Here is an 11,082-nt window from a genome sequence, read left to right on the forward strand (position 1 = left end):
GTTGTTAAAAATAAACCTTTGATTGTTGTCATTTGGGCTTGGGCCCAAGCCCAAATTATCAAGAGCATCGAATTAGGGCTTGGGCCCAAGCCCAAACTACACGAGATTTGAATTAGGGCTTAGACCCAAGCCCAAACTATCAAGAGCATCGAATTAGGGCTTGGGCCCAAGCCCAAACTACACGAGATTCGAATTAGGGCTTAGACCCAAGCCCAAACTATCAAGAGCTTCGAATTAGGGCTTTTCCGAGAAAAAAAGAAACCCTAATATATGTTCCCTTTGTTGAATGATTAGGCTTTCTGGTGGTAGTTTCTTTCTCGTTGAAGAAGAGCAGCAGATTCTCGCAGGGATACGGTAATGGCGCCCAAAACCCCTAGAGTTACCAGAAACCCGGATCTAATCCGAGGCGTCGGTAAATACTCGAGGTCTAAGATGTATCACAAGCGAGGTCTTTGGGCCATCAAGGCCAAAAACGGTGGAGTGTTCCCTCGTCATGATGCCCAGCCAAAAGCTGATGCCGCAGTCGAGAAGCCGCCGAAGTTTTATCCTGCCGATGATGTGAAGAAGCCCCTTGTTAACAAGCGCAAGGCCAGACTCACGAAGCTAAGGTATGGCGACTTTGTTCGCTCGCTCAATTTATTATTATTATTTTGTTCTGTTTGATTTTTAGTGCTTTGAGGTCTTACTCTTATTCCGGTCGAGAAGCTTTGGGATTTGAAGATTGAGGTCTTACTTTAATTTTTTTCTATTTGTGATTCTAGAGCCAGCATTACTCCCGGTACCGTGTTGATTATCCTTGCTGGGAGATTCAAGGGGAAGAGAGTTGTGTTTTTGAAACAGCTGCCATCTGGGTTGCTTCTGGTCACTGGTGAGTTCATTGCTTTCTGTCGTCTCTTATTTCTTCTATGTATTGTTTGCATTTTAGAAGTTTTCCTGTGATTTAGTTTGCTTTTTCTTGCGATTTAATTTTCTTTGCTGTCCTCTTTAATGGAAACGTTTGCCTTTACTTCGTCCTGTGAGTGCATTTGCTGAAGAACTTATTCTATTGCTTACTTTCGTTTAAAAATACCCAATGTTGATTAATTCTTTCTATTGCCCGTGATTTCAAATTGTATTAAAGCAAATAGTTGAAGCTCTATTCCTTATCTGTTTACTGGGAATTTGAATTTCTTAATGCTGAAGCTTGGATTTAATGTAACATTCTAGTTAATGTGAAACGCCACCTGAAGTCAGCTCTTGTTTTCTTATGAAAGTTGGTGTGCTTTTTAAGCATTACTGTAACATTTCCTTTATGACTATAGGGCCTTTCAAGATTAATGGTGTTCCTCTAAGACGGGTGAACCAATCGTACGTCATTGCAACCTCCACCAAAGTAGAATTCTCTGGCGTTAACACCGAGAAGTTCGACGACAAGTATTTCTCCAAGGAAGTTCAGAAGAAGAAGAAGAAGAGTGAAGGCGAGTTCTTCGAGGCAGAGAAAGAGGTACAAGGACCTGCATTGCACTTCTAAGATGCCCCATTGTCGCGTTGTTTAGCTGTCCTAATTATTTGATTCATACTTCTTATTCTAGGAGAAAAGTGCCCTCCCAGCTGACAAGAAGGATGACCAGAAAGCTGTGGATACACCATTGATAAAGTCGATCGAGGGTGTTCCGGAGTTGAAGGCGTACTTGGCAGCAAGATTTTCTCTCAAGTCTGGAATGAAACCTCATGAGCTTACCTTTTAGATAAGGGATTTGTTTGTTTTTTGTTCATCTGAACTTGTTCACGACTCGTTACAGTAGTTGCCTGTCCCAATTTTTTATTCGAAATGGAGATTCCATGGTTCACAGTTTCTCTCTTTCTTTTTGGAATACATACATGTATACATGTATACATATATACATACATATATATATATGTATGTATGTAGCATGATTTGTTTAATGTTCAAATAGGTTCCTTCGATTGGATTTCCTTTTTGAATTTCTTATGATATCTGACTATTAAGAAGTCTTTTTTGAAAATTATAGAACCTCCCATTATAACGTTGGTAGAAGTTGATGTCATAGATATCTTTAGTGTTTCAAACTTGTGGCTTTTTTTTGACATCATTTTGAACCATTTCCATTTATGAACAATTTCAATTTGAGTTATGACCCTGATGGTGATAATAACTTGTGGTAGGAGATTGCAATTTGCAATTTTTTTTTTTACTATGGAACACGACTTTGTACGATAATATAATATTGTTGACTTTAATTATAAATTTTCGTGACTTTATTTTTGGTTTAAAATGTCTTATCCCAATGAAAATAGTGTTCGTTCTTCATGATCTTTTTCTTAATTAATCCATGTGAGATTACATCAACTTCCCCCTACCAATAGTAATATACTGTGAGCCATTGTTTGCATATATAACACTCTTTCAAAATCTCTCTCTGCCATCGTTTCTAAAACCTTCGTGAGCCATTGTTTGCATATATAACACTCTTTCAAAATCTTTCTCTGCCATCTCTTTCAAAATCTCTCTCTGCCATCGTTTCTAAAACCTTCGTGAGCCATTGTTTGCATATATAACACTCTTTCAAAATCTTTCTCTGCCATCTTTTCTTAAACCTTCGGTTGGAAAGTGACGACATAAGAACGAATTGACTTAGTTCACTTGTTGCTGAAAAGTGAGTGTCGCACAGCATGCCATAAAAAGTGCGATTGGTCTCACTCATCCTTGCCATTAAAATATAAAAATAAAAATATACAAACTAAAATTAATATTGAGTAGCATCTAGAAATTAAGATCTAAATAAGTAAGGCTAAATTTACGGTATGTATATATATTGGAAAAAATTGAAATGGAAAGGAAATAATAAATATATACGGAATAATTGGGCTCCTTGGGACACGGTGGCTCAGACAAATAGCTTAAGGTTGCTTCCGGAAAGTTTGGGCCTTTTCCTCCCTCCTTCAACGCCTAAAGCTTAAAAATTATAGAAAAAAGGCGAGCGATCCTCCTCCTCCTCCTCCTCTTCTCTCTGCTAGAACCTTCCGCGCTTTCTTTCTCCAATTAGGGTTTTTCAGGGTTTATCATATCCTCCATTTGCTATCAGTCAATTTCCTATTTCAATTCCTTCTCCCACCTACCTACACACCCAGTTTCAGATACACCCTTAACCCTCTGCGTCACGTACCTCCAAATGGTTCGCTCCGATGGCCTCAGGCTCATCCGTTTGTTGTCTCGTCGGTCCCTCACACCCCACCTCCCTCGCGAACCCTCAAGCTCCGTATGTCGTCTTTATCTGATTCTGTCTCGTAATCGTGTTGTCGATTTCGTAATTTTCTGTGATTTTATTTCGAGATTCGTTCTTTTTAGGTAAACGACGCGATTCTTCAAGGGAGTTGTAGGCGATTCACTTCTGGGGTTTGCAATCAATCCGTTGTTTTTGGAAATTTCGCTTCCAAGAATGGTATGTTTTTGTATTTGTACCCTCTTTTTTCTTATTCGTTAAAAGTTCTCTTTGGAATTGGATTAATATCTTGCTCTTACCATTTGGTTGATTGATCTTTTTTAAAAAAATTCTGTGGTGCAGTGAATAAAAAGAACTGGTTTCAGTTGGGAGCTCTTGGGGCCAACCATGGAGAAGCAAAATTAATTCATGGCACTGGTACAATGTTATACATAATTCAGAATACATTTATTTACTTCCTATCATGTTCTCTTCAATTGATTTCCTCTGTTGCATCCATAGCTGATGGGCGTTATGCCTATCCTTCCAGTTCTAGTTGCTGTAGGTTGATATCATTGTTGCATCAACAAGTTACGCGTAGTATATGCTATCAATTTTATATCACAAACGTGACGGGAATACTTAAACATTTTATCATTTATGTACTTTTTGAATCAGCACAAATGTCTGCTAGAGATTATTATGATACGCTGGGTGTGAACAAGAATGCAACTGCATCCGAAATAAAGAAAGCATACTACGGGGTAAGTTAGAAGTTCGGCATTTGGTGACTGCATGATGCTCTGAAAGCTGTTTTCCTTAAATTGAAAATTAGATTTTTTCGGGCGAATCTGTTGTTAAGTCGTGCTGTTACATTATAGTGAATTGAACATTTTTCTTTGGCAGCTAGCAAAAAAGCTTCATCCAGATACGAACAAGGATGACCCCGATGCTGAAAAGAAGTTTCAAGAAGTTAGCAAGGCTTATGAGGTAATAATCTCCATACATCTATGATTTTTTGCAGAGATGTGTATATAAATGTGTGCCTTTTCTTCTTTCTACAATCCAAGTTTTTAGAGTTTGTGTTTTAATGGTGTTAGGTTTTGAAAGATGAGGATAAACGCCGACAATATGATGAGGTATGATTTCGAATTCCACTTAAATGTTTTTCCCCCTTAAAAAGTAAGCATTCAAGATTTAAGTTGCACTTATTCTGTTTCCTATACAATTTCATAGGTTGGGCACGAAGCATTTTCACAACAAGACCATCACGGTGGCTTCCCTGGTGAAGGCTTTGACCCGTTTAGTGGAATGTTTCGGGGATTTGACGTAAGCCAATCTTCTATTGAGTTTCTATTGTCATGTTTTTTCCCCCTTGAAAGCTTACAGTCTTTTTCATGTGTTCTCCTGTATGTGGCGATCAGTTCTCTAATATATTTCGCCAGAACTTTGGTGGAGAAGATATCAAGGTGCAAGTCCCATCTGGTTATATGCTCTGAGCTTCATTCTTAGGCAGCACACTTATTATTGTTGGTTTTTGTTGGTAGGTTGCTTTGGAGATATCCTTTATGGAAGCTGTCCAGGGATGCACAAAAAATGTGGCATTTAATGCTGCTGTGCCATGTGATACTTGTGGTAGGAAAAATCTATTCAATTCTTTAAATTTTATCTTCTAGTTGACTGCCTCCAGTTCTTTGATAAGATAAGACTTGATTTTGCAGGTGGCAGTGGCGTTCCACCTGGAACAAGACCTGAGACATGTAGACGCTGTAAGGGCTCAGGCATGGTTAGTTTTTTCTGTTCTATTCCATTAGTCATTTTCCTTATGAATGTAGTTTTGTGAGATCTAAGACATTTCATTTATCACTCTCGAACTAGACGTACATGCAAACTGGCCCATTCAGAATGCAAGCCACTTGTTCGCAATGTGGTGGAAGTGGAAAAATTGTATCGGTATGTTGCACTTTTTGTTTAGAATCTTTTTACAAATTAATCTTGCATCGTGAAATTCTGGTTTCTCATTTTTTCTTAAACAAAACGTTTCAGAATTTCTGCAAGTCTTGTAATGGAGAACGAGTTGTGAGAAGATTGAAAACGGTTAAGGTGGACGTAATGGCAGGTAAGTCTTCCTGGTTTCCTTACAAGGTTAAATCTTATAGATATTTCTCAGAAATCCTTTTCTGCACTTGTGGACAATGTTAGATTGGTGTTCTTGATGGTTTATACAGGGGTAGATGATAATGAAACTATGAAGGTGTTCAGGAGTGGAGGTACAGATCCTGATGGAAATCAACCTGGTGATCTATATGTTACTATTAAGGTGACTTCGATTTCTCATTCATTCGTGCACTCTTTCATTCAATATCGTTGTCTTCTCCCTTGGCTGATGTGTCGACTCTTCTGTTTTTTTGGAAAAAAAAGGTTCGCGAAGACCCCGTTTTCAAAAGAGAAGGCTCTGACATTCACGTAGATGCTGTTTTAAGCATCACTCAGGTAGTAATTTCTATCTTTTTTTTCTTAATTTGATAAGCAAGAAACCAAGCTCTCATTGAGGAACATGTAAGACTCTACATGGGCATAAAAAGTGTCTCCTAAAATAGGCCAAACCGAAAAGAGGGCCTCTAATCCAAAAGAATATCCTATAACTGTAGTCTACCTTATTATATCGAATTACTGCATTTATTCGAGCGATCTACAATTGTCGAAAATTTCTTTTTTGCCTACCTCTATCTCGATAAGCTGAAGCCAAAGCTCTTATTTTCTTTTGAGTAATAGCTCACCTATCTGGTATTCGGTGCAGGCTATATTAGGAGGCACTATCCAGGTTCCGACTCTAACGGGAGATGTTGTCCTTAAGGTAGGCAATATGTTAATATTGAAATCATGCGTTATGAGTATTGCGGGTTTAATGCCAGATTGATGATATTGAGTTGTAATTATTAGGTCCGTCCTGGCACTCAACCTGGACAGAAGGTTGTTCTGAAGAAGAAAGGTAATGTAACCAATATCATCTTTTTAGACTTCTTGATGGCATTGGAAATAGTTACAATAGACTTGTTGGTAGCATCAAATGTTTTTGTTTCTAAAGGGCACTCCAAATTGAGAGTCTATGCTAGACATGATGTTCTTGTTCTCTTGCAGGGATAAAAACGAGGAACTCGTACTCATTTGGCGATCAATACGTGCACTTCAACGTCAGCATACCAACGTGAGTCCACCTGTTCCCGCAACTCTGTCGATATTGTCGATATTCGTCTCGTCTTTAGTTTTTATTGAACACATTTCAACATAATTTGTTCTTTCATTTCTTCTTATGGATGGTATTTGTGTGTTTCATCCTCAGGAGTCTTACTCCAAGGCAACGCGAATTAATCGAGGAATTCTCGAAGGAAGAGCAAGGAGAAGACGAGAAACGCACCGCTGCTGGAGCATCTGGCTAGATGCAACATTCCAAGAGGTATTCTTTCTCAAAAAAAAAAGAAAAAAAGATCCAACATCCCATTTTGTTGTAGCAAACTCTCTGAGTTCTAGAAAGGAAAGATAATGGTATGGTTCTTGTACTATGGAAATAGCAAGGAGCCAGCCAGTAGTAGGGAAGTTTTGTAGGAGTATTCTTGGTTGTATTTAGGCGTGAGACGAACGCGATACGGTAGAAATACTGTAGTTTACGTTGTATAGACATAGACTCAGTTATTTCTTTGCTTTTATTTATCATAATGGGGGCATGAATCAATGTCCTCTACATTATATATCTTCTTTGTTTGTTTCATTTGTGCGTGTTTTCCAGCTGGGTATTGCCTTACACAATGATGCATCCAATGATGTCTTATTTTTAAATTTGCTAAAATTATATTTGTACTATGTGAATTCTGATGTACTATATAGTTTTGTGTACATCCCGAAGGCGGGTAGTCTGTACTTAAATTACATTGCTACCTGCAGGTACGCGAAGCGAACCATTTCGCTTCCGTTCAACTTTCGTTTGACTTTTTTTTCTTTGATTTCTATGCTAATGTTATTGTGACTAAGAACTCTAAGTTACATAGGAAGAATCTATAACATGAACATCGATATGAGACAAAGAACTATGATTCAGGTGATTGATTGGTTTAAATCGTTGTATATAGAACGTTAAAGTATGAATGAGTAAAGATGTTTTCAGTATACTTGAACATCCGGGTAAATTTTAGACTTACTATAGTAATAATTATACAGAATATGTAGAATATGTAGAGTAATAAAGTTAAGAAAAATAATAAATTGAGACTTTAAACTAATAATTATAATAATAAAACGCTTAAAATTTTAGATTCTAAATTAATTAAAATGTTGAATTTCTTTTTCAGTGATGAAAATTAGAATATTTAAATATTATTGAATTTATTAAATTTTTTATCTTTTTAATAAAATTTATACTGATGAAATATAAATTATAAAAAGCACAATATTCACATGTGAACTCCAATTTTATCTTGATTTATAATACTTTTAAATTTAATAAAAAGGTAGAAATTGAAATTATTATCAGTTTAGGAATTTCATTGATTAAACTTATAAATTTTAAGATTTAAATTAGTTGATTTTTTATTATTAGATTTTAATTGATTGAAATTCAAGAGTATAAATTGATATTTTTTCACTAATTTTAATCAAATTTATCATCCATAAAATAATTTGAGAACTCATTAAAATATTATCACAGGTGGCAGAATATTATTGGCTGTCAAAAAGTACCACGGATTGGAATCCTCAAACAGACCAAACAAACAAATCGGACCGTCCAAAATCTTCGCAATCCAACGGTTATCCATCGCGCTTTTTCTTCAACACGCACAACACAACGCTTATATCTACACCTCCAAATCTCCATTCACCATAACCAAAGTCTCAGATCATATTACCAAAACCTTCAAATTTTGTCATTCCAATTCACCCGAATGGCTCGCACCAAGCAAACCGCCAGAAAATCCACCGGAGGCAAGGCTCCAAGGAAGCAATTGGCCACTAAGGCCGCTCGGAAGTCAGCCCCAGCCACCGGTGGAGTGAAGAAACCTCACCGCTTCCGCCCTGGAACCGTCGCACTTCGTGAGATCCGTAAGTACCAAAAGAGCACAGAGCTTTTGATCCGCAAGCTTCCGTTTCAACGACTAGTTCGTGAGATCGCTCAGGATTTCAAGACCGATCTGAGATTCCAGAGCAGTGCCGTAGCGGCGTTGCAGGAAGCAGCAGAGGCCTACTTGGTAGGTCTGTTTGAAGATACGAATCTGTGCGCGATTCATGCCAAGAGAGTCACGATTATGCCTAAGGATATTCAATTGGCAAGGAGGATTAGAGGGGAAAGAGCTTAAATTCGTGGATCGATAATTTCTTTTGGTGGTTCTGTTATATTTATGAGTTTGATTTTGTGGTTTAGGGTTTAGATCGGTTGCATATTGAATGTATATGGGGATCTTATCCGAATTTCTCAATGAATTGCTCTTTGGGCTGCAAATTTTTCCATTTTGATGTTCATTATAGATCGTTTCTTTCTTAGATGAAAAATCATTTGAATGAATAATTTGATCTTTAGATTATTTTGTTGAAGAGTGAGATTAATGTAGTAAGTTGAATTTAATTAAATTTATGAAATTGTTAAAATGTGTAAAAGGAAGCTAATATGGAAATATAAAAAGGATTTGAAATTAAAATATATTATTATTTTTTTTTCCATCCAATCAAATTCTAACAATAAAAATGAATTATTTTGAAATTTAAATAAAAAAAGCTTTTAGGCGGTAAAATTGTTCCCTCCAAATAGTTGAATAATGAAAGACGAAAAGAAAAGGCGGGGATTTTTCCACGTGGCAGAATATTATTGCTTGTTTGTTTCAGCCACGGATCGCTATCTTTGAACAGACCTAACCCGTCGAATCTAACCGTCCAATTAACAATCCAGCGGTCATCCTCCTAGAAAGGGAATTCACCAAATTTCCACCAAAATTTGAAATCTCCCGCTTTTTTTCTCATCCAAATCTCTTCATCTCCGCCTCTAACCCTCGCAGTTTCGTCACCGCTCAATTGAAAATTATCGCTTCGGAGCTCGAATATTCAAAATTTTGCTAAACTAATCGGTTCGAATGGCTCGCACCAAGCAAACTGCCAGGAAATCCACCGGAGGCAAGGCTCCCAGAAAGCAATTGGCCACCAAAGCCGCCCGAAAGTCAGCTCCGGCCACTGGCGGAGTCAAGAAGCCCCACCGTTTCCGCCCTGGAACTGTCGCACTCCGTGAGATCCGAAAATACCAGAAGAGTACTGAGCTTTTGATCCGAAAGCTTCCGTTTCAACGATTGGTTCGTGAGATCGCACAGGACTTCAAAACCGATCTGAGGTTCCAGAGCAGTGCCGTGTCGGCGCTTCAGGAGGCGGCAGAGGCGTACTTGGTCGGTCTGTTTGAAGATACAAATCTTTGTGCTATTCATGCGAAGAGAGTCACCATTATGCCGAAGGATATTCAATTGGCTAGGAGAATCAGAGGCGAAAGGGCATAGAGGGTTGGCTTGATTGTTTTGCATCTTTCTGTTTTACTATTAGATTCTGCTGTAAATCTGCTGCGTTCTTAACTACTATCCATGGCTAGATTCTAGGTCACAAGTACATGAGATTTCAAAAATCAGAGTATTAGATGGATTTGCCCTTACTTTGCTCATTCTAGTTTGATGAATCCAATTAGTTTTCGTTGCACTGAAATGATTCGGTTCTATAATTTTGAGTCGTTAGATTTCTCACTCACAATTCTTTTTCTGCTTGAATCCTGTATCGATATGAATCAAGGTCTGCTTGAATCCGGTATTCAATATGAATCCATGTCTGTTCTTCCATGGGGTTCTCAAACCTGTCAGCTTAGTGTCACAATAGCACTTTACTTAGTAACTAACATTACGATTATACGACACTCACTTCTAACACCAAGTGAGTCAAGTCAATTTGTATTTGCGTCTCCTATAATCGGACAAATCTAGATGTGATTTCATCTTAAAGTCATACAAAATCAGGGATGTAGTTGACAACTAGTCACACCCATCTAGTACATTTTGAATTGATTTAGGTTTGGTAGGTCTAGACATAATTTTGTGGCATGACATATGCATGCAGCCACGGATAACATGCTTTGGACGAGCATGACTGTAACATTTAGCAGGCACTCGTCCTTAAGAATATCTGTCAGCATTATGTGTTGGTTTGTTGATTGTGTGACTTCCATTGAAGCCTGAACAAAGTAACGTATCCTTTTTCATCAGCTAAATGCTTTCCAACTGTTTCACCTGCACAAAAAACCACAGCCCAATTAGAACTAGAAACCAAAAATTGCATATAGCATTGGAAGTGTGCATTGGGTTAGGAAGACAGTGCAAGAAAGCATGAATTGCTCTCATTTCATCTCATAAAACCAACATTTTCAACCCCATTAAAACCCCATTATTCCTCTTCAAATTTCATTTCAGGCCAAGAATGAAGCCGGGAAGCTTCAAACCTCTGCAATTTCTAGTGTTCATGATAGCAATGACATGCTTTGTGGAGCCAAGCAAAGCCAAGTTCTGTTCAAACAGCTTGATTTCCACGTTGGTTCAGCTAATTCCTTGCAAGCCATCATTGTCGCCATTCAGCCCCATGCCACCAAGTCTTCTCTGTTGCCATGCGCTCAAGACTCTCGGCCAGCCATGTCTCTGTGCAGTGTTGGACGCCCCCCCTGTTTCTGGTATTGATTACAACGTGGCCATGTTGCTTCCTCAGAAATGCGCTTTGAATTTCCACCCATGTAACTCTTTGTTCTTCAATCTCTCAACATTTTTTCTGTTTTTTTTTTTTTTTTTTTTTGAAGACTCTACAGAAACTTGATTTT

The 11,082-nt window shown here is 37.9% G+C and overlaps 5 protein-coding genes across 5 annotated transcripts in view; all 5 read left to right on the plus strand.

The window, feature by feature from the left end:
• The first annotated feature begins 294 nt into the window (after positions 1 to 294).
• On the plus strand, positions 295 to 1,834 carry LOC111497875 (60S ribosomal protein L6-1-like). The gene is made up of 4 exons (XM_023148876.1): positions 295 to 608; positions 762 to 868; positions 1,302 to 1,483; positions 1,572 to 1,834. Exons 1-4 carry the CDS (start codon positions 358 to 360, stop codon positions 1,725 to 1,727), a joined length of 696 nt encoding a protein of 231 aa, XP_023004644.1. The 5' UTR covers positions 295 to 357; the 3' UTR covers positions 1,728 to 1,834.
• A 1,086-nt stretch (positions 1,835 to 2,920) lies between these two features.
• LOC111497812 (chaperone protein dnaJ GFA2, mitochondrial-like) lies at positions 2,921 to 6,954 on the plus strand. Its single transcript, XM_023148769.1, has 18 exons — positions 2,921 to 3,260; positions 3,350 to 3,443; positions 3,567 to 3,641; positions 3,882 to 3,967; positions 4,110 to 4,193; positions 4,304 to 4,342; positions 4,440 to 4,532; positions 4,628 to 4,672; positions 4,751 to 4,838; positions 4,925 to 4,989; positions 5,082 to 5,156; positions 5,250 to 5,322; positions 5,432 to 5,523; positions 5,625 to 5,696; positions 6,004 to 6,060; positions 6,147 to 6,195; positions 6,345 to 6,411; positions 6,547 to 6,954. The coding sequence occupies exons 1-18, from the start codon at positions 3,174 to 3,176 to the stop codon at positions 6,641 to 6,643; spliced, it is 1,338 nt and encodes a 445-aa protein (XP_023004537.1). The 5' UTR covers positions 2,921 to 3,173; the 3' UTR covers positions 6,644 to 6,954.
• Positions 6,955 to 8,050: 1,096 nt separating this feature from the next.
• On the plus strand, positions 8,051 to 8,714 carry LOC111497908 (histone H3.2). Its single transcript, XM_023148920.1, has one exon. The coding sequence runs from the start codon at positions 8,141 to 8,143 to the stop codon at positions 8,549 to 8,551; it is 411 nt and encodes a 136-aa protein (XP_023004688.1). The 5' UTR covers positions 8,051 to 8,140; the 3' UTR covers positions 8,552 to 8,714.
• A 511-nt stretch (positions 8,715 to 9,225) lies between these two features.
• On the plus strand, positions 9,226 to 10,060 carry LOC111497909 (histone H3.2). Its single transcript, XM_023148921.1, has one exon. The coding sequence runs from the start codon at positions 9,320 to 9,322 to the stop codon at positions 9,728 to 9,730; it is 411 nt and encodes a 136-aa protein (XP_023004689.1). The 5' UTR covers positions 9,226 to 9,319; the 3' UTR covers positions 9,731 to 10,060.
• A 265-nt stretch (positions 10,061 to 10,325) lies between these two features.
• The window catches only part of LOC111497920 (putative lipid-transfer protein DIR1), a 1,415-nt gene continuing 658 nt past the window's right edge, over positions 10,326 to 11,082 (plus strand). Inside the window, exon 1 of the mRNA XM_023148936.1 lies at positions 10,326 to 10,998. Within this exon, the coding sequence (XP_023004704.1) occupies positions 10,692 to 10,998 (307 nt within the window). The 5' untranslated portion in view covers positions 10,326 to 10,691. The remainder of the gene's footprint in view (positions 10,999 to 11,082) is intronic.

This window comes from Cucurbita maxima, unplaced genomic scaffold (genome assembly GCF_002738345.1).
Source record: "Cucurbita maxima cultivar Rimu unplaced genomic scaffold, Cmax_1.0 Cma_Scf00024, whole genome shotgun sequence".
NCBI lineage: Eukaryota > Viridiplantae > Streptophyta > Magnoliopsida > Cucurbitales > Cucurbitaceae > Cucurbita > Cucurbita maxima.

Coding starts and splice junctions, on each gene's coding strand:
- LOC111497812 (XM_023148769.1), top strand. CDS start 3,174: ATGGTTCGCTCCGATGGCCTCAGGCTCATCCGTTTGTTGTCTCGTCGG. Junction 4,343..4,439: donor AACGCCGACAATATGATGAG/GTATGATTTCGA, acceptor ACAATTTCATAG/GTTGGGCACGAAGCATTTTC. Junction 5,323..5,431: donor TAAGGTGGACGTAATGGCAG/GTAAGTCTTCCT, acceptor TGGTTTATACAG/GGGTAGATGATAATGAAACT.
- LOC111497909 (XM_023148921.1), top strand. CDS start 9,320: ATGGCTCGCACCAAGCAAACTGCCAGGAAATCCACCGGAGGCAAGGCT.
- LOC111497908 (XM_023148920.1), top strand. CDS start 8,141: ATGGCTCGCACCAAGCAAACCGCCAGAAAATCCACCGGAGGCAAGGCT.
- LOC111497875 (XM_023148876.1), top strand. CDS start 358: ATGGCGCCCAAAACCCCTAGAGTTACCAGAAACCCGGATCTAATCCGA. Junction 869..1,301: donor TGGGTTGCTTCTGGTCACTG/GTGAGTTCATTG, acceptor TTATGACTATAG/GGCCTTTCAAGATTAATGGT. Junction 1,484..1,571: donor TCTTCGAGGCAGAGAAAGAG/GTACAAGGACCT, acceptor TTCTTATTCTAG/GAGAAAAGTGCCCTCCCAGC.